The following is a 22,076-nucleotide window of genomic DNA, read 5'->3' as shown; positions in this document are numbered from 1 at the left end:
TAGCAGCAGCAGCAGTAGAGGTAGCAGCAGTAGTAGTAGCGGTAGTAGCAGTAGTAGTAGTAGTAGTAGTAGCAGCAGTAGTAGTAGCAGCGGTAGTAGCAGTGGTAGTAGTAGTAGTGATAGTAGCAGTAGTAGTAGTAGCAGCAGCAGCAGCAATAGTAGTAGTAGTAGCAGCAGTAGTAGCAGCAGCAGTAGCAGCAGTGGTAGTAGTAGTAGCAGCAGTAGTAGCAGTGGTAGTAGTGATAGTAGCAGTAGCAGCAGTAGTAGCAGTAGTAGTAGCGGTAGTAGCAGCAGTCGTAGCAGCGGTAGTAACAGTAGTAGTGGTAGTAGTAGTAGCAGTAGCAGTGGTAGCAGCAGTAGTAGTAGTAGTAATAGCGGTAGTAGCAGTAGTAGTAGCAGTAGCAGTGGTAGCAGCAGTAGTAGTAGTAGTAGTAGCGGTAGTAGTAGTAGTAGTGGTAGCAGCAGCAGTAGTAGTAGCGGTAGTAGCAGCAGCAGTAGTAGTAGAAGTAGCAGCAGTAGTAGTAGCAGTAGTAGTGGTAGCAGCAGTAGTAGTAGCGGTAGTAGCAGCAGTAGTAGTAGCAGCGGTAGTAGTAGTAGTGATAGTAGCAGTAGTAGTAGTAGTAGCAGCAGTAGTAGCAGCAGCAGTAGCAGCAGTAGTGGTAGTAGTAGTGGCAGCAGTAGTAGTAGTAGCGGTAGTAGCAGTGGTAGTAGTGATAGTAGCAGTAGTAGTAGTAGTAGCAGCAGTAGTAGCAGTAGTAGTAGCGGTAGTAGCAGCAGTCGTAGCAGCGGTAGTAACAGTAGTAGTAACAGTAGTAGTGGTAGTAGTAGTAGCAGTAGCAGTGGTAGCAGCAGTAGTAGTAGTAGTAATAGCGGTAGTAGCAGTAGTAGTAGCAGTAGCAGTGGTAGCAGCAGTAGTAGTAGTAGCGGTAGCAGCGGTAGTGGTAGTAGTAGTGGTAGTAGTGGTAGTAGCAGCAGTCGTAGCAGCGGTAGTAGCAGTAGTAGTGGTAGTAGTAGCGGTAGTAGTAGCAGCAGTAGTAGTAGCGGTAGTAGTAGCGGTAGTAGTGGTAGCAGCGGTAGTGGTAGTAGTAGTGGTAGCAGCGGTAGTGGTAGTAGTAGTGGTAGTGGTAGTAGTAGTGGTAGTAGTGGTAGCAGTAGCGGTAGTAGTGGTAGTAGCGGTAGTGGCGGTAGTAGCGGTAGCAGTAGTAGCGGTAGTAGTGGTAGTAGCGGTAGCAGTAGTAGTGGTAGCAGCAGTAGTGGTAGTAGCAGTGGTAGTAGTAGCGGTAGTAGCAGTAGTAGTAGCGGTAGTAGTGGTAGCGGTAGTAGTAGTAGCAGTGGTAGCGGCAGTAGAAGTAGTAGCGGTAGTAGTGGTAGCAGCGGTAGTGGTAGTAGTAGCATCAGTAGTAGTAGTAGTAGCGGTAGTGGTAGTAGTAGTAGCGGTAGTGGTAGTAGTAGCGGAAGTAGAAGTAGTAGTAGTGGAAGCAGAAGTAGTAGTGGTGGTGGTGGTAGTAGGAGTAGAAGTTGCAGCAGAAGTAGTAGTGGTGGTGGTGGTGGTAGTAGTAGGAGTAAAAGTAGCAGCAGAAGTAGTAGTAGAAGCAGTGGTAGTAGTAGAAGTAGCAGAAGCAGTAGTGGTGGTGGTTGTGGTAGTAAAGTTAGAAGTAGGAGTAGCAGCAGAAGTAGTACTAGAAGCAGAAGTAGTAGTAGTGGTGGTAGTAGGAGTAGCAGCAGAAGTAGTAGTAGAAGCAGAGGTAGTAGTGGTGGTGGTGGTAGTAGGAGTAGAAGTTGCAGCAGAAGTAGTAGTGGTGGTGGTAGTGGTGGTGGTGGTAGTAGTAGAAGCAGAGGTAGTAGTGGTGGTAGTAGGAGTAGAAGTAGGAGTAGCAGCAGAAGTAGTAGTAGAAGCAGAGGTAGTAATGGTAATAGTAGTGTTACCTGTCGGATGTGCATAGTGAGCTGGTGCTGGGTCATACAGTCTTTGTCACACAGCGGACAGATGAAATCTGTATTGACGTCTTTGGCTTCCTGTAAAGCAGACACACGAGACCACAAGTTACAACTAATAAGAGAAGCAAGATGGGAGCAAACTGTGTCAATGGAGGATCTGGGTTATGCCCGTTGGGATTCATCCCATTGACAGGTGAGACAAGAACTTTCCACTGCGGCTAAATTTGATATTGGAAAGTATAAAAGATGCATGACAATAAAAAATGTAAAAATACTTCTATGTGGATCGCTATGTATGGTAGAAATGGTTAAGCTTTCATCGTTGGGAGAAGTTTGAGAGGGTTGGCTATAGATGGGTTGGCTGACAAAGTCACAAAAACGATGTGCAAGCTTCAAATGGGGCAGATGTCCGCGTGTTGTTGTAATTCTGGATGGCCAGATAGCTAGCAACGATGACAAGGAACTGCCGTGTGGGGAATCGTAAGTGGCTCATTTCAGCTTGTTTCATCTTGTTCTTGATACCATGTCTTGTTTCGAGGTGTTTTAACTGATTTCATGTCAATGCTAATATGGCTCAAATTCGCTAGTTAGCAAACCAACAACTTTAACGATGTATTTGAGAAACAATTGCTCATTGTGCAAATTTATTTATGTTTTCAGTAAACATTGGAGACGAAATAGTTAATCTAAGCCAACCCCATCTGTTTTGCCCCACAGTTGCGCATTCATCGGTTTTGTTGCTAAACAACCAACCAGTCTATACCATAAAAACACTTGGCTTTCATAACTATTGTATAGTTGGGCTGTGGTTGGTGGGGCCTGAAGCACTGATGGCGACTTCATTCACCATAGGGTCTGCCATCCTATTCTTGTGCATGAGTGGAGGGATATACAGCAATGTCATTACTTATATTCTTTTGATAATAAAGACCAGAATGGTCAGAGAAAAATAATATAGGTGAAAAATGTACATTGCTTTTGACTGGCAGACCCCCCCCCCCCCCATTGATGATCTGTATTCTGCGGTCAAAATTACAGACAGAGAATTGCACCTGCTAGTCCCAGCGAGTTTTGGATTTGACCCTGTCACTCATTCGCCTGTAGTCCGGGTGTGTGTGTGCGGTTTGATGCATTTGTCTGCTTGCATGTATGCGTGTTATGTTGTTTGTGGAGAATGGTGAGGGGGATGTTTCACCTTGAGCTCAGTGTAACCCTACACCCCAGGTCCCACCTTCCTCTCTCTCTCCTGTTGACACTACAGCTGATAATTAACTCGGACTGACTGAACATAGCACTGGACTGCCATGGATCGCCCCATGCACGCACACACTGTATAAGTGTAAAGGTGGCAGAAACAAAATTAGATGCATGCACACAGAAAACCGACTTGCACACAAATTATGCATACTTTCTTTCACACATAGAGAGACTCTTCAAAAGCAATCTCTAGGAAGCACTTCCTTTTCCTCTCTTGGAGAGGCCTAGTAAAGGAATTGTTCAGTTCCTTTGCACCGCTGGCTTGGGCTCAAGTCTGTTTCACAGCCCATCGTCTCGCTGGCATCCAGTGCATTGCAGACATTTTCTCTCCACACACAGACTCAAGTGATCTGGTGCTCAACTCCACTGTATAGTGTGTGGCAACAGAGGTCAAGAAACACCCTTAATCATTCATTCATTCTCCTGTGTGTGTGTGTGTGTGTGTGTGTGCGTGTGCGTGTCTAGACTGCAGGATGGACAGCGAGCGCACGAGAACTGAATTGAGTTTTAGGTTTTCAGCAAAAGATGTGACTCCATATCCTTTTTTCTGCTGCTCTTTCTAAACCACAACACAGTGTGAACTCTGCAAGCTGGCCACTAGCGACAACCTCTTCACCTGGTAGCATGCGTTGATGCTGTAGCTGTGTGTGGCCTATGTTAGAGCTGACAATCTGGTAAATTACGTAATAGGCCTTAAACCGGTTTCCTCAAGAGGTGAGCACCTGAGAACCTGGCCACTCCTGCTAAGGGGATGTGAAGTACACTCTGCATGTCAGGGGTAGGTCGGCCTACAACTCTGGTCCTGGATGGCTCTTCCAGGCTGTGTATGTGTGTGTGTGTGTCTGCTCGTGTCATAAGTGACAACTGTTTGTCCTACACCCGAGCATTATGACCCCCAATCCCATGCTTTAATAGGAGCCACGTAACCCAGGGCCGGGGGGACAAAAGGGGAATTGAGAGGCAAGGACCATTTGTCGCTACTCGTTTGAAGCTGGGACGCGAGAGTTGTGGAGTGAGACGGGGGGATGCTTCTTCACCTGCCCCTACAACCCACCTCCCCCATCCCTCGGTCCTGACACACACACACACACACACAACTTTACATCATTGTTGGAGCCTGGTGAAAAACTAGCTTTTACTGTACTGTTCTCTTCTACTTCAACCAGTTGACACATCTTTTCAAATGTGATGCCACACTGACTCAGTCTCCTCCCTGTTCCTCGGTTCGTTTTTTTACGTGTTTGTGTGTGTTTGTACCGTGTTTCTCCTGGCATTGCGATTGACACTAGTGGGTCTGGGTGGGGTGGTCTTGCTAATGTGGATTGAAGGTGTTGAGGCAGGGGCTGAGGAGGGCTCCATGGCGCCGTTGAGCTGGCCTGCGTTCATCACCGTCGACATCATGGCGTTGATGGATGACAAGTCCACGCCCTCTGTCATATTCTCTCCATTTTCATCTTCCTCCTCTCCTTCCTCCATAGCTCCGTTACTCCCTGGGAAGAGTGAGGAAACCGCAGTTAGTATAAGCAAACTAACACACACCAGCTCTGCAACACACACAAGAACACTCGGACACATGCACATACACCACCCTCACCTGTGTGCTCGTCCTGTGTGTGTGTGGAGTCGGGGGTTTCCTGCCCCTCAGAGTGCTCAGTCTCTACAGCGCTCAGCTCAGCACTCACCCCTCCCCCCGGACGCTTGTCCTCTGTGGCGCTCTCCATCACTGCAGGAACACAACATACACACAAACTTAGTGACATGGGACATACACAAAAACTAAGGTGGCGTCGGTACTTTGCAGGGTTGGGGTCAATTCCATTTAAATTCAGGAAGTTACATTAACGTTTACTAGCAACATGTTGCCAATCCCCAAAAAATTAAGGATAACGTAGATAGCTACTAACATGAGCACAATGTTCCGTAGCTAGCTACTAACATGAGGACAATGTTCCGTAGCTAGCTACTAACATGAGGACAATGTTCCGTAGCTAGCTACTAGCGTGAGCACAATGTTCCGTAGCTAGCTACTAGCGTTAGCACAATGTTCCGTAGCTAGCTACTAGCGTTAGCACAATGTTCCGTAGCTAGCTACAAGCATTAGCACAATGTTCCGTAGCTAGCTACAAGCATTAGCACAATGTTCTGTAGCTAGCTACTAGCATTAGCACAATGTTCTGTAGCTAGCTACTAGAGTTAGCATTTTTCACTACAACAATTTTTTTTTAAGTACAAGGCATGCGCAAAGAAATACTGATGCCACCTACGTACATACTTGTTAACATGAGGAGTCAGAAGATGGTAAATGAAGTGAGTATGCAGTGCACTTCACAGTGTGCATTAGAGCATAGGTTGGCTATGGAGTGGAAGGAGGGCCTAGAGGGGTTGAGGGGGCTGAAGGTTAATGCAGAGGGGAGGAGGAGGAAGACCTTGTGATAGGGAGAGCGAAAGAATACTGGCTGAGTTGATGTCGTTAGCTAGACATGATAGCCTGTGTTTTATGACATTAAACCGGTCTCGTATGAGACAAAAGAGGGCGGGCGGGCGGGAGGGAGGGAGAAAGAGGATGAAATATCCTAGCCTTTCTTTCTATCCTCAGCATAACAACAATTTAGTAAGAAACCAATCACAGCAGGCTACCAAGTGTCTATGGTCCATGGTCAAGTAAACCCATAGGCCCCCAACCACTCCCCAATCAAACACACACAGATTCAAGCCCTTGGTTTCCCTATCCTCTCTCCGCACCCGGGGCCAGTCCCCGATGGGAGGGTTTGGGGTGGGCTAATCTCTCTTAACTCCATGCTAGACTGGCGCTTTCTGTACCATCCCCCCAGGCCCATCCTGTATCCAGCACACATCCCTAACTATGCCTACTATTGTTATCTGGCCCAGCTAACATGCTATGACACAGTATCATAGGAGATCCAGCTAATACAGATGGTGACCGAGGATGCAGGAGAGGGGAAGATGGAAAAAGGAAAGAAAGAAGGGGGAAGGAGAGATACAGACGCAGAATAAGCAAGAAAGAGGAGAGAAGAGGGGTGAGAGAGAGCCCAAATAAGAGAGCCCCCCCCCCCACCCCCCCACCCCGTTAATTGCAGATTCCCGTTCACAGCCCCACAGGAAGCTCCTCTCCGGTCCAGGCCACTTCCTCCTCCTCATGGAGGGAGGGTTGGAGTGTGTGTGTGTGTGTGGGTGTGTGTGTGTGTTTTAGTGTCTACATTCCTCTACATTGGCTTTCCAAATGACTCACCCTAACCAAAGTGAATAAAAAAGGGAGAGAAATAAAGGGATGGAGGACAGGAGTTGAGGGTGATAGAGAGAAAAGGAAGGGGGGGAAAGCCTTGGAAATGGAGAAGTAGAGAGAGATGAGATGGAGGAGAGGAAAAGGAGGAGATGAGAGGGGGGAGAGTGGGTGAAAGAGGTGAGCTTGAACAGACTGGTGACGGCTGGTTGTGTTTATTCTAGTGAGTCCCGGGAGGGAGTAGAGAAGTGACATTACAGACTAAGGGTGTAATGGTTCACCAAACCCACGGATGGGTACGTATTGCGGTTGTGGTGTCAAGGTTCGATTTTGGTACACAGGGAATTGAAATGCCAACAGTTACTGTAGTTAAAAAAACATTTTTTAAAGAAAATATAAAGGGCTGGTATTCCTGATTCCATGTACAGTACCAGTCAAAAGTGTGGACACTTACTCAGTCAAGGGTTTTTATTTAGTTTTACTATTTTCTACATTGTAAAATAGTGAAGACATCAAAACTATGAAATAACACATGGAATCATGTGGTAACCAAAAAAGTGTTGGTTGAGATTCTTCGCCTTGATGACAGGTTTGCACACTCTTGGCATGCTCTCAACCAGCTTCACCTGGAAAGCTTTTCAAACAGCCTTGAAGGAGTTCCCACATATGCTGAGCACTTGATGGCTGCTTTCACTTCACTTTGCTGTCCAACTCATCCCAAACCATCTCAATTGGGTTGAGGTCAGGTGATTGTTGAGGCCAGGGCATCTAATGCAGCACTCCATCACTCTCTTTCTTGGTCAAATAGCCCTTACACAGCCTGGGCGTGTGTTTTGGGTCATTGTCCTGTTGAAAAACAAATGATAGCCCCACTAAGCGCAAACCAGATGTGTTGGTGTATCACTGCAGAATGCTGTGGTAGCCATGCTGGTTAATTGTGCCTTGAATTCTAAATAAATCACAGACAGTGTCACCAGCAAAGTGCCTCCACACCGCCTCCTCCATGCTTCACAGTGGGAACCACACATGTGGAGATCATCCGTTCACTTACTCTGCATCTCACAAAGACATGGCGGTTAAAACCAAAAATATCAAATTTGGACTCATCAGACCAAAGGACAGATTTCCACCATTGCTCGTGTTTCTTGGCCTAAGCAAGTCTCTTCTTCTTATTGGTGTCCTTTAGTAGTGGTTTCTTTGCAGCAATTTGACCATGAAGGCCTGATTCACACAGTCTCCTCTGAACAGTTGATGTTGAGATGTGTCTGTTACTTGAACTCTGGGAAGCAGTTATTTGAGCTGCAATTTCTGAGGATGGTAACTCGAATGGACTTATCCTCTGCGGCAGAGGTAACTCTGGGTCTTCCTTTCCTGTGGTGGCACTCATGAGAGCCAGTTTCATCATAGCGCTTGATGGTTTTTGCGACTGCACCTGAAGAAACTTTCAAAGTTCTTGAAATGTTCTGTATTGACTGACCTTCATGTATTAAAGTAATGATGGACTGTCGTTTTGCTTTGCTTATTTGAGCTGTTCTTGCCATAATATGGACTTGGTCTTTTACCAAATAGGGCTATCTTCTGTATACCCCCTACCTTGTCACAACACAACTGATTGGCTCAAACGCATTAAGGAAAGAAATTCCACAAATTAACTTTAAACAAGGCACACCTGTTAATTTAAATGCATTCCAGGTGACTACCTCCTGAAGCTGGTTGAGATAATGCCAAGAGTGTGCAAAGCTGTCATCAAGGCAACGGGTGGCTATTTGAAGAATCTCAAATATTAAATATATTTTGATTTGTTTAACACTTTTTTGGTTATTACATGATTCCATATGTGTTATTTCATAGTTTTGATGTCTTCACTATTATTCTACAATGTAGAAAATAGTAAAAATAAAGAAAAACCCTGGAATCAGTAGGTGTGTCCAAACTTTTGACTGGTACTGTATAATAAGGAGTTATTGTGATGAAGGCATACCAACACGGAATACCAACACTATGTATTTTCTTAAATGAAAACACGATTACTCATCAACACCCCTATTACAAACAGCAACATGGCCTAAGCAGATGCAGTGTCACAAACCCTTCTGTCAGAGTGCGAGGGGGGTGTGTGCATGTCTCACTCCAAGTCTTGCTGCTACTGCATCCCATGTACAAAATATTTCGCTTTTTTTCATTGACATAAATTACTCTACAGGCATATCAAAGTTCCAGAGTGGGATCCCTGATAGTTTAAAACAGTTATGGGCCATTTTATACAGAGAAATTGGCATAGTAGGCAATGTCCTTTTACTTGCATCACTGCACATCACGTGGGCTCCTGAGTGGCGCAGCGGTCTAAGGCACCGCATCTTAGTGCTAGAGGTGTCACTACAGACCCTGGTTCGACTCCAGGCTGTATCACAACCAGCCATGATTGGGAGTCCTATAGGGCGGCGCACAATTGGCCCAGCGTCGTTAGGGTTTGGCTGGAGTAGGCCATCATTGTAAATTAGAATTTGTTCTTAACTGACTTGTATAGTTAAATAAATGTTAAAAAACATCTTGCAAATCACCAGCAGAGGGCCACCATTTTGAATCCATTTTCACGTTCACTCTGTCAGTAGTGCTTACAAATCAGATCATAACTTTAAAACTAGCAAAAATCCCACACTGGAACTTTGATATGCCAGTAGAGTATATTATGTTCAACAATATATACAGTATCTTCGGAAAGTATTCAGACCCCTTAACTTTTCCCACATTTTGTTACGCCTTATTCCAAAATGGATTAAATAAATACAAATCCTCAGCAGTCTACACACAATACCCCATAATGACAAAGAGAAAACAGGTTTTTAGAATTTTTGTAAATGTATTAAAATAAAAAAAATTAATAACAGACGTAAGAATTCAGACCATTTGCTATGAGACTCGAAATTGAGCTCAGGTGCATCCTGTTTCCATTGATCATCCTTGAGATGTTTCTACAACTTGATTGGACATAATTTGGAAAGGTACACACGTGTCTATATAAAGGTCCCACAGTTGACAGTGCATGTCAGCTCAGTCCGTAGAGCTCCGAGACTTTTGTCGGAGGGATTTTGTCGAGGCACAGATCTGGGGAAGGGTACCAAAAAAATTCTGCAGCACTGAAGGTCCACCAAGAACACAGTAGCCTCCATCATTCTTAAATGGAAAAAGTTTGGAACCAGGACTCTTCTTTTATTTTTTTCATATAACCTTTATTTAACTAGGCAAATCCGTTATGAACAAATTCTTATTTACTTCCTAGAGCTGGCCGCCCGACCAAACTGAGATATCAGGAGAGAAGGGCCTTGGTCAGGGAGGTGACCAAGGACCCGATGATCACTGACAGAGCTCCGGAGTTCCTCTGTGGAGCTGGGAGAACCTTCTAGAAGGACAACAATCTCTGCAGCACTCCACCAATAAGGCCTTTATGGTAGAGTGGCCAGACGGAAGCCACTCCTCAGTAAAAGGCACATGACAGCCCGCTTGGAGTTTGCCAAAAGGTACCTAAAGACTCTCAGACCATGAGAAACAAGATTATCTGGTCTGATGAAACCATGATTGAACTCTTTGGCCTGAATGCCAAGCGTCACATCTGGAGGAAACCTGGCACCATCCCTATGGTGAAGCATGGTGGTGGCAGCATCATGCATCATGCTGTTTTTCAGCAGCAGGGACTGGGAGACTAGTCAGGATCGAGGGAAAGATGAACGGATCAAAGTACAGAGTGATCGTTGATGAAAACCAACTCCAGAGCGCTCAGGACCTCAGACTGAGCCGAAGGTTCACCTTCCAGCAGGACAACGACCCTAACCACACAGCCAAGACAACGCAGGAGTGGCTCGGGACAAGTCTCTGAATGTCCTCGAGCGGCCCAGCCAGAGCCCGGACTTGAACCCGATCAAACATCTCTGGAGAGACCTGAAAATAGCTGTGCAACAATGCTTCTCATCCAACCTGACAGAGGATCTGCAGAGAGGAATGGGAGAAACTCCCCAAATACAGGTGTGCCAAGCTTGTAGCATCCTACCCAAGAAGACTTGAGGCTGTTGAAGCCAAAAGGTGCTTCAACAAAGTACTGAGTAAAGAGTCTGAATACTTATGTAAATGTGATATTTCATTTTTATTTTTATACTTTAGCAAACATTTCTAAAAACCTGTTTTTGCTTTGTCATTATGGGGTATTGAGTGTAGATTGATGGGGGGGAAACTATGTAATTCATTTTTGAATAAGGCTGTAACGTAACAAAATGTGGAAAAAGTCAATGGTCTGAATACTTTCCGTACGCACTGTATAATTTTGGGGGGACAAATCAAATGGTATCGTCAAAATTCCTACATTTAAGGTAAAAAAGTTTTTGAAATCAAAATACTACTAGTACTCATATTACAGAGCAAGCTGTAAAGCTTCATATGACACCAATGCCTTATAGCACCTACAGATGAAACACTGGAGTCTTGAAGGAGGCCCGGGTAAGGGCAAAATTTTATAAATATGCCAACTTTGATCACTTATTTCTCAATTATGCTTTCAGATACAAATGTCAAATATATATGTCAACAATCCTTCCTCCAAAGTACTATTCTATGGATTACATTGTTTTTGTCTGGGTTTTCGTGAGTAATCACTCGCACGCAGGTTATAAAAATCATAAACTCCCTGGTGTTGCAAGTAGCACCGTGCCCAGACCACCCGAGTCATTAAAACTGACCACATTATTAAATAATGCAAAAAATTTATGAAAGCCACTGGTTTACAACTAGCAAAGTATTGTGGAGTTGTAAGTAGCTAATGGAGTAGCAGCTCTAACTAGCAATACAAAGCACAGACTAAGTAGTATGGTCATGTTGAATAGTGGGGGGTTGGCCAAGGGGTGTGTGTGTGTTAACCGCAGATCTCAAGATTAGCCGTGGATTTGTTTTCTTTCATTAGCTGAGCATCACCCCCTCCCTCCATCCCGCACTCTGATTGGTGGATCAAACGCTTGGGCAGCACTTTTTATGGCCTGCTAAAATGAACTGCAACAGATGGTGGGAACCGAGAAGAGGGAGAGGGGAGAGGAGAGGAAGGATGAAAGAGGGATAGATGGAGGAAAGAAAGAGGGGGAGGAGAGACAGGAGGGGGAGGAGAGAAGAGATACCGATGCAGAGGGGAGTTGGAGAAACGAAAGAAGGCCAAGCGGAAAAAAAGGTGTGGGGAGAGGAGAGAGATTGCACAAGGGCCGTGCTAGGTTTCCAGATTTCTGTTGTGATGTTTCAGAGCAGGCAACTGGAGGAGAGTGTTGCACTTGTTTGGAGATTCCAACACACGCTCATGGAGAGAAAGTGCCGTGTGTTACAGGAGAGGAGTGTGTGTGCATGCGTGTAGATGGTGCAGGGAGGAGGGGCAGCAGTGGCTGCTGTTACTACATCTGTTCCCAGCCATCACTCTCACTACAGCTTTGACCCCCCCATCCATAACCCACCATCCTACACACAGACACTACACTGTGTGTGTGTGTGTGTGTGTGTGTGTGTGTGTGTGTGTGTGTGTGTGTGTGTGTGTGTGTGTGTGTGTGTGTGTGTGTGTGTGTGTGTGTGGATGGAAAAGTCGCCACACTGTGCCAAAGAGCAGCAAACAAGAATGCCTCTCCACGCCTCTCCTCTCTTCTCCTGTCCTGTCCTATCCTGTCCTGTCCCCTCCCCTCATCTATCCTTGGGCCCCTCGCAGCTCACACTCCCTTCCTCTCACAGACTCCTCCCACCTCCATTTGCTCTCCCTCTTCTTCCCTCTCTCTCCATCTTGTTTTGTCTGACTGCCTGGCTGGGTTCTTCCCTCCATCCTCTCTCACACTCGCTCTCTCGGTTGCCCTCCTTTTCTTCATTTTAACTCCTGTCAACTTCTGTAACTCTTTTTAACCTCAATCTGAACAACACATCTGTATTGGTTGTTACACTTTATTTGCAAAACTTTATAATCCTGTTCAATTAATTACAAGGTGCTCATTTATATTACTTATATAGCCAGCTAAGTTCATGAAGTTGGATTGATTAATGGAAGTATTAGGCTATGCAATCAACTATTTCAATAGATTATTGGAAACTGTAGCCATATTTTTTAGGTTTCAAGTCCTATGTGAAAATACTCTCAATCAATCAACATGCAGCAGCCAAAGACATTGATTTAAATATAGCAACCGCCACCACCATCCCCTTCCACACACAGTCAGTCAGCCACCAATCTGGCAACCGCATGAGTCAGCTGACAAGGTCAGAGGGGTGGTCGCACCACAGCCCTCCTGCTGGGCTAGAAGGGACACCGGTGTGTGAGGACAAAACGCTGGTGACAAATCACTTGTGACACGTTTCCATAGATTTAAAGCCACCATTCAGTCTCCCTTACTTTATTAAAAATCAGTGCCTTTGGAAAGTATTCAGACCCCTTGACTTTTTCCTTATTTTGTTAGGTTACAGCCTTATTCTAAAATGTATTTAATACATACAAATCCTCAGCAATCTACACACAATACCCCATAATGACAAAATGAACAGGTTTTTAGAAATGTTTGCTAATTTATAAATAAATAAAAATGTAAATATCACATTTACATAAGTATTCAGACCCTTTACTCAGTACTTTGTTGAAACACCTTCGCAGCAATTACAGCCTCAAGTATTCTTGGGTATGACGCTACAAGCCTGGCACACCTGTATTTGGGGAGTTTCTCCCATTCTTCTCAGCAGATCCTCTCATGCTCTGTCAGGTTGGATGGGGAGAGTTGCTGCACGGCTATTTTCAGCTCTGGAGCAGGTTTTCAATCAAGGATCTCTCAGTACTTTGCTCCGTTCATCTTTGCCTCGATCCTGACTAGTCTCCCAGTCCCTGCCGCTGAAAAACACCCACACAGTATGATGCTGCCACCACCATGCTTCACCATAGGGATGGTGCCAGGTTTCCTTCAGATGTGACGCTTGACATTCAGGCCAAGAGTTCAATCTTGGTTTCATCAGACCAGATAATCTTGTTTCCCATGGCCTGAGAGTCTTTAGGTGCCTTTTGGCAAACTCCAAGCAGGCTGTCATGTGCCTTTTACTTAGAAGTGGCTTCCGTCTGGCCACTCTACCATAAAGGCCTGATTGCTGAAGTGCTGCAGAGATTATTGTCCTTCTGGAAGGTTCTCCCATCTCCACAGAGTAACTCTGGATCTCTGTCAGAGTGACTATCGGGTTCTTGGTCACCTCCCTGACCAAGGCCCTTCTCCTCCGATTGCTCAGTTTGGCCGGGCAGCCAGCTCTAGGAAGAGTCTTGGTGGTTCCAAACTTCTTCCATTTAAGAATGATGGAGGCCACTGTGTTCTTGGGGACCTTCAATGCTACATAATTCTTTTGGTACCCTTCCCCGGATCTGTCACTCGACACAATCCGGTCTCGGAGCTCTAGAACAATTCCTTCGACCTCATGGTTTGGTTTTTGCTCTGACATGCACTGCCAACTGTGGGGCCTTACATAGACAGATGTGTGCCTTTCCAAATCATGTCCAATCAATTGAATATACCACAGGTGGACTCCAATGAAGTTGTAGAAACATCTCAAGGATGATCAATGGAAACAGGATGCACCTGAGCTCAATTTAGAGTCTCATAGCAAAGGGTCTGAATACTTATGTAAAAAAGTTATGCATTTTTAAATGTAATACATTTGCTAAAATTTCTAAAACCTGTTTTCGCTTTGGCATTATGGGATATTGTGTGTAGATCTCTGAGGATTATATATATTTTTAAATCCATTTTAGAATAAGGCGTAACAAAATCTAGAAAAAGTAAAGGGGTATGAATACTTTCCGAAGGCACTGTGTTTAAACCAGGGCTAACTTTGCATCACCTTGAGTAACTTTGCTACTTGTATTAGACTCAAACTACAACCATTGTTTAAGGCGCAATATGCAGAAATCGTTCTGCCATTTCCTAGTAGTTCGTCTAATTTCAGTTTATGTGACAAAACAAGCAATTTTAGTGTAGAGAATCATTGTACCATCTAAACAACTGAATATATATTTTCAATAACCCCAAATATTGTATTTTTAGCTGTTTGAAGCTGGTGTACAAAACCGGAAGTATAAGACGCAAAAACGAAACTTAAGAACGGGAAGAATAGAAATAGCACACAGAACAGATCTAGAGATTACCGCTTCTTAGACTTGCTTTCAATGAGAATGACAGATCTATAACTCACATTTCTATGTGAATTCGGTCAGGTCGCCAAAAAGTTACATATTGCAGCTTTATGTTCAATGAGTAATACATTAAATAGGGAAGTTGAGTCCTCTACCAGCAAGGCAGATAGAGAGACAATGAGCCCCGAGCCAAACTGCCAAAACTGACACATGCTCTTCAAAGCAAACATTGGGAATGGGGGGTGAGGGGGGGGGGGGGGGGGGGGTTGCTCTCACCCAGCACTAACAGAGCAGTGTTGTTTATAACCTGTTCACCTTTGGGTCCCTCGCGACGTTAGCACGCTAACTAGCTAGCGTTGTGTTAAATATGAGAGAGAGCGAGAGATGGAGAGAGAGGGAGGATGCAAGGATGCATTTTCAAAGCATTCCACTGGTGGCTACAGCCGGGTGTTGTGGGGAGTTGTCTTGCGTAGAAGAGTGTTTTTGTGTGAGTGTGCGTGCGCTTGTATGAGAGAGAGGGGCCGTCTTTATCAAGGCTGGCTTGTCAGTTCACAGACTGGGTTAGGTAGGGACTTGGGGGAAAATAGAGAAGGGGAGAGGGAGGGAGAGATCCGATGACCACATGTTGGCTATTTATTACCCCCTCCTAACTGTCTCTCTCTTGACACCAAGAGAAGTCAACTTTCCCTCCTAATGGTCTCTCTCCTACAGACACCAAGAGAAGTCAACTTTCCCTCCTAACGGTCTCTCTCCTACTGACACCAATAGAAGTCAACTATCCCTCCTAACGGTCTCTCTTCTACTGACACCAAGAGAAGTCAACTTTCCCTCCTAACGGTCTCTCTTCTACTGACACCAAGAGAAGTCAACTTTCCCTCCTAACGGTCTCTCTCCTACTGACACCAAGAGAAGTCAACTTTCCCTCCTAACGGTCTCTCTCCTACTGATACCAAGAGAAGTCAACTTTCCCTCCTAATGGTCTCTCTCCTACAGACACCAAGAGAAGTCAACTTTCCCTCCTAACGGTCTCTCTCCTACTGACACCAAGAGAAGTCAACTTTCCCTCCTAACGGTCTCTCTCCTACTGACACCAAGAGAAGTCAACTTTCCCTCCTAACGGTCTCTCTCCTACTGACACCAATAGAAGTCAACTATCCCTCCTAACGGTCTCTCTCCTACTGACACCAAGAGAAGTCAACTTTCCCTGCTAACGGTCTCTCTCTCTCCTGACACCAAGAGAAGTCAACTTTCCCTCCTAACGGTCTCTCTCCTACTGACACCAATAGAAGTCAACTATCCCTCCTAACGGTCTCTCTTCTACTGACACCAAGAGAAGTCAACTTTCCCTCCTAACGGTCTCTCTCCTACTGACACCAAGAGAAGTCAACTTTCCCTCCTAACGGTCTCTCTCCTACTGACACCAAGAGAAGTCAACTTTCCCTCCTAACGTTCTCTCTCCTACTGACACCAATAGAAGTCAACTATCCCTCCTAACGGTCTCTCTTCTACTGACACCAAGAGAAGTCAACTTTCCCTCCTAACGGTCTCTCTCCTACTGACACCAAGAGAAGTCAACTTTCCCTCCTAACGGTCTCTCTCCTACTGACACCAAGAGAAGTCAACTTTCCCTCCTAATGGTCTCTCTCCTACTGACACCAAGAGAAGTCAAATTTCCCTCCTAACGGTCTCTCTCCTACTGACACCAATAGAAGTCAACTATCCCTCCTAACGGTCTCTCTTCTACTGACACCAAGAGAAGTCAACTTTCCCTCCTAACGGTCTCTCTTCTACTGACACCAAGAGAAGTCAACTTTCCCTCCTAACGGTCTCTCTCCTACTGACACCAAGAGAAGTCAACTTTCCCTCCTAACGGTCTCTCTCCTACTGACACCAATAGAAGTCAACTATCCCTCCTAACGGTCTCTCTCCTACTGACACCAAGAGAAGTCAACTTTCCCTGCTAACGGTCTCTCTCTCTCCTGACACCAAGAGAAGTCAACTTTCCCTCCTAACGGTCTCTCTCCTACTGACACCAATAGAAGTCAACTATCCCTCCTAACGGTCTCTCTTCTACTGACACCAAGAGAAGTCAACTTTCCCTCCTAACGGTCTCTCTCCTACTGACACCAAGAGAAGTCAACTTTCCCTCCTAACGGTCTCTCTCCTACTGACACCAAGAGAAGTCAACTTTCCCTCCTAACGTTCTCTCTCCTACTGACACCAATAGAAGTCAACTATCCCTCCTAACGGTCTCTCTTCTACTGACACCAAGAGAAGTCAACTTTCCCTCCTAACGGTCTCTCTCCTACTGACACCAAGAGAAGTCAACTTTCCCTCCTAACGGTCTCTCTCCTACTGACACCAAGAGAAGTCAACTTTCCCTCCTAATGGTCTCTCTCCTACTGACACCACGAGAAGTCAACTTTCCCTCCTAACGGTCTCTCTCCTACTGACACCAATAGAAGTCAACTATCCCTCCTAACGGTCTCTCTTCTACTGACACCAAGAGAAGTCAACTTTCCCTCCTAACGGTCTCTCTCCTACTGACACCAAGAGAAGTCAACTTTCCCTCCTAACGGTCTCTCTCCTACTGACACCAAGAGAAGTCAACTTTCCCTCCTAATGGTCTCTCTCCTACAGACACCAAGAGAAGTCAACTTTCCCTCCTAACGGTCTCTCTCCTACTGACACCAAGAGAAGTCAACTATCCCTCCTAACGGTCTCTCTCCTACTGACACCAAGAGAAGTCAACTTTCCCTCCTAACGGTCTCTCTCCTACTGACACCAATAGAAGTCAACTATCCCTCCTAACGGTCTCTCTCCTACTGACACCAAGAGAAGTCAACTTTCCCTGCTAACGGTCTCTCTCTCTCCTGACACCAAGAGAAGTCAACTTTCCCTCCTAACGGTCTCTCTCCTACTGACACCAATAAAAGTCAACTATCCCTCCTAACGGTCTCTCTTCTACTGACACCAAGAGAAGTCAACTTTCCCTCCTAACGGTCTCTCTCCTACTGACACCAAGAGAAGTCAACTTTCCCTCCTAACGGTCTCTCTCCTACTGACACCAAGAGAAGTCAACTTTCCCTCCTAACGTTCTCTCTCCTACTGACACCAATAGAAGTCAACTATCCCTCCTAACGGTCTCTCTTCTACTGACACCAAGAGAAGTCAACTTTCCCTCCTAACGGTCTCTCTCCTACTGACACCAAGAGAAGTCAACTTTCCCTCCTAACGGTCTCTCTCCTACTGACACCAAGAGAAGTCAACTTTCCCTCCTAATGGTCTCTCTCCTACTGACACCAAGAGAAGTCAACTATCCCTCCTAACGGTCTCTCTTCTACTGACACCAAGAGAAGTCAACTTTCCCTCCTAACGGTCTCTCTTCTACTGACACCAAGAGAAGTCAACTTTCCCTCCTAACGGTCTCTCTCCTACTGACACCAAGAGAAGTCAACTTTCCCTCCTAACGGTCTCTCTCCTACTGACACCAAGAGAAGTCAACTTTCCCTCCTAACGGTCTCTCTCCTACAGACACCAAGAGAAGTCAACTTTCCCTCCTAACGGTCTCTCTCCTACTGACACCAAGAGAAGTCAACTATCCCTCCTAACGGTCTCTCTCCTACTGACACCAAGAGAAGTCAACTTTCCCTCCTAACGGTCTCTCTCCTACTGACACCAATAGAAGTCAACTATCCCTCCTAACGGTCTCTCTCCTACTGACACCAAGAGAAGTCAACTTTCCCTGCTAACGGTCTCTCTCTCTCCTGACACCAAGAGAAGTCAACTTTCCCTCCTAACGGTCTCTCTCCTACTGACACCAATAGAAGTCAACTATCCCTCCTAACGGTCTCTCTTCTACTGACACCAAGAGAAGTCAACTTTCCCTCCTAACGGTCTCTCTCCTACTGACACCAAGAGAAGTCAACTTTCCCTCCTAACGGTCTCTCTCCTACTGACACCAAGAGAAGTCAACTTTCCCTCCTAACGTTCTCTCTCCTACTGACACCAATAGAAGTCAACTATCCCTCCTAACGGTCTCTCTTCTACTGACACCAAGAGAAGTCAACTTTCCCTCCTAACGGTCTCTCTCCTACTGACACCAAGAGAAGTCAACTTTCCCTCCTAACGGTCTCTCTCCTACTGACACCAAGAGAAGTCAACTTTCCCTCCTAATGGTCTCTCTCCTACTGACACCAAGAGAAGTCAACTTTCCCTCCTAACGGTCTCTCTTCTACTGACACCAAGAGAAGTCAACTTTCCCTCCTAACGGTCTCTCTCCTACTGACACCAAGAGAAGTCAACTTTCCCTCCTAACGGTCTCTCTCCTACTGACACCAAGAGAAGTCAACTTTCCCTCCTAATGGTCTCTCTCCTACCGACACCAAGAGAAGTCAACTTTCCCTCCTAACGGTCTCTCTCCTACTGACACCAAGAGAAGTCAACTATCCCTCCTAACGGTCTCTCTCCTACTGACACCAAGAGAAGTCAACTTTCCCTCCTAACGGTCTCTCTCCTACTGACACCAATAGAAGTCAACTATCCCTCCTAACGGTCTCTCTCCTACTGACACCAAGAGAAGTCAACTTTCCCTGCTAACGGTCTCTCTCTCTCCTGACACCAAGAGAAGTCAACTTTCCCTCCTAACGGTCTCTCTCCTACTGACACCAATAGAAGTCAACTATCCCTCCTAACGGTCTCTCTTCTACTGACACCAAGAGAAGTCAACTTTCCCTCCTAACGGTCTCTCTCCTACTGACACCAAGAGAAGTCAACTTTCCCTCCTAACGGTCTCTCTCCTACTGACACCAAGAGAAGTCAACTTTCCCTCCTAACGTTCTCTCTCCTACTGACACCAATAGAAGTCAACTATCCCTCCTAACGGTCTCTCTTCTACTGACACCAAGAGAAGTCAACTTTCCCTCCTAACGGTCTCTCTCCTACTGACACCAAGAGAAGTCAACTTTCCCTCCTAACGGTCTCTCTCCTACTGACACCAAGAGAAGTCAACTTTCCCTCCTAATGGTCTCTCTCCTACTGACACCAAGAGAAGTCAACTTTCCCTCCTAACGGTCTCTCTCCTACTGACACCAATAGAAGTCAACTATCCCTCCTAACGGTCTCTCTTCTACTGACACCAAGAGAAGTCAACTTTCCCTCCTAACGGTCTCTCTTCTACTGACACCAAGAGAAGTCAACTTTCCCTCCTAACGGTCTCTCTCCTACTGACACCAAGAGAAGTCAACTTTCCCTCCTAACGGTCTCTCTCCTACTGACACCAAGAGAAGTCAACTTTCCCTCCTAATGGTCTCTCTCCTACAGACACCAAGAGAAGTCAACTTTCCCTCCTAACGGTCTCTCTCCTACTGACACCAAGAGAAGTCAACTATCCCTCCTAACGGTCTCTCTCCTACTGACACCAAGAGAAGTCAACTTTCCCTCCTAACGGTCTCTCTCCTACTGACACCAATAGAAGTCAACTATCCCTCCTAACGGTCTCTCTCCTACTGACACCAAGAGAAGTCAACTTTCCCTGCTAACGGTCTCTCTCTCTCCTGACACCAAGAGAAGTCAACTTTCCCTCCTAACGGTCTCTCTCCTACTGACACCAATAGAAGTCAACTATCCCTCCTAACGGTCTCTCTTCTACTGACACCAAGAGAAGTCAACTTTCCCTCCTAACGGTCTCTCTCCTACTGACACCAAGAGAAGTCAACTTTCCCTCCTAACGGTCTCTCTCCTACTGACACCAAGAGAAGTCAACTTTCCCTCCTAACGTTCTCTCTCCTACTGACACCAATAGAAGTCAACTATCCCTCCTAACGGTCTCTCTTCTACTGACATCAAGAGAAGTCAACTTTCCCTCCTAACGGTCTCTCTCCTACTGACACCAAGAGAAGTCAACTTTCCCTCCTAACGGTCTCTCTCCTACTGACACCAAGAGAAGTCAACTTTCCCTCCTAATGGTCTCTCTCCTACTGACACCAAGAGAAGTCAACTTTCCCTCCTAACGGTCTCTCTCCTACTGACACCAATAGAAGTCAACTATCCCTCCTAACGGTCTCTCTTCTACTGACACCAAGAGAAGTCAACTTTCCCTCCTAACGGTCTGTCTCCTACTGACACCAAGAGAAGTCAACTATCCCTCCTAACGGTCTCTCTTCTACTGACACCAAGAGAAGTCAACTTTCCCTCCTAACGGTCTCTCTCCTACTGACACCAAGAGAAGTCAACTTTCCCTCCTAACGGTCTCTCTCCTACTGACACCAATAGAAGTCAACTATCCCTCCTAACGGTCTCTCTCCTACTGACACCAAGAGAAGTCAACTTTCCCTCCTAACGGTCTCTCTCCTACTGACACCAAGAGAAGTCAACTTTCCCTCCTAACGTTCTCTCTCCTACTGACACCAATAGAAGTCAACTATCCCTCCTAACGGTCTCTCTTCTACTGACACCAAGAGAAGTCAACTTTCCCTCCTAACGGTCTCTCTCCTACTGACACCAAGAGAAGTCAACTTTCCCTCCTAACGGTCTCTCTCCTACTGACACCAAGAGAAGTCAACTTTCCCTCCTAATGGTCTCTCTCCTACTGACACCAAGAGAAGTCAACTTTCCCTCCTAACGGTCTCTCTCCTGACACCAAGAGAAGTCAACTTTCCCTCCTTAAAAAAAATATATATTTTACCTCTATTTAACTTGGCAGTTAAAGTCAGTTAAGAACAAATTCTTATTTTCAATGACAGTCTAGGGTTAACTGCCTTGTTCAGGGGCAGAATGACAGATTTTTACCTTGTCAGCTCAGGGATTCGATCTTGCAAACTTCCGGTTACTAGTCCAACCTTCCGGTTACTACCTGCCGTCCTAACGGTCTCTCTCCTGACAACAAGAGAAGTCAACTTTCCCTCCTAACAGTCTTTTTATTTTTTATTTCACCTTTATTTAACCAGGTAGGCCAGTTGAGAATAAGTTCTCATTTACAACTGCGACCTGGCCCAGATAAAGCAAAGCAGTGTGACAAAAACAACACTGAGTTACACATGGGATAAACAAACGTACAGTCAATAACACAATAGAAAAATCTGTATAAAGTGTATGCAAAAGAAGTAAGGAGGTAAGGCAATAAATAGGCCAATACTGGTGAAGTAATTACAATTTAGCAATTTACACTGGAGTGATATATGTGCAGATGAGGATGTGCAAGTAGAAATACTGGTGTGCAAAAGAGCAGAAAAAAAATATATATATGGGGATGAGGTAGGTAGTTGGTTGGATGGGCTATTTACAGATGGGCTATGTACAGCTGCAGCGATCGGTAAGCTGCTCTGACAGCTGACGCTTAAAGTTATAGAGAGAGATATAAGTCTCCAACTTCAGTGATTTTTGCAATTCGTTCCAGTCATTGGCAGTAGAGAACTGGAAGGAAAGGCGGCAAAAGCAGGTGTTGGCTTTGGGGATGACCAGTGAAATATACCT

At 45.6% G+C, this 22,076-nt stretch overlaps 1 protein-coding gene and 1 long non-coding RNA gene across 5 annotated transcripts in view; one reads left to right on the top strand and one right to left on the bottom strand.

The window, feature by feature from the left end:
- The window catches only part of LOC139531693 (ras-responsive element-binding protein 1-like), an 87,978-nt gene that overhangs the window by 19,095 nt on the left and 46,807 nt on the right, over positions 1 to 22,076 (bottom strand). For all 4 annotated transcript variants that reach the window (XM_071328382.1, XM_071328386.1, XM_071328384.1 and 1 more), the window contains 3 exons: positions 4,790 to 4,918; positions 4,453 to 4,685; positions 1,927 to 2,016 (listed from right to left, as the gene is read on the bottom strand). In XM_071328382.1, the coding sequence (XP_071184483.1) occupies positions 1,927 to 2,016; positions 4,453 to 4,685; positions 4,790 to 4,918 (452 nt within the window). The remainder of the gene's footprint in view (positions 1 to 1,926; positions 2,017 to 4,452; positions 4,686 to 4,789; positions 4,919 to 22,076) is intronic.
- The window catches only part of LOC139531694 (uncharacterized), a 66,886-nt gene that overhangs the window by 14,876 nt on the left and 29,934 nt on the right, over positions 1 to 22,076 (top strand). The gene's annotated exons all lie outside the window — the stretch shown is intronic.

This window comes from Salvelinus alpinus, chromosome 10, assembly GCF_045679555.1.
Source record: "Salvelinus alpinus chromosome 10, SLU_Salpinus.1, whole genome shotgun sequence".
NCBI classification, from domain to species: Eukaryota; Metazoa; Chordata; class Actinopteri; order Salmoniformes; family Salmonidae; genus Salvelinus; species Salvelinus alpinus.
The sequence above is the reverse complement of the archived record's forward strand: the minus strand, read 5'-3'. Positions and strand labels throughout refer to the sequence as shown.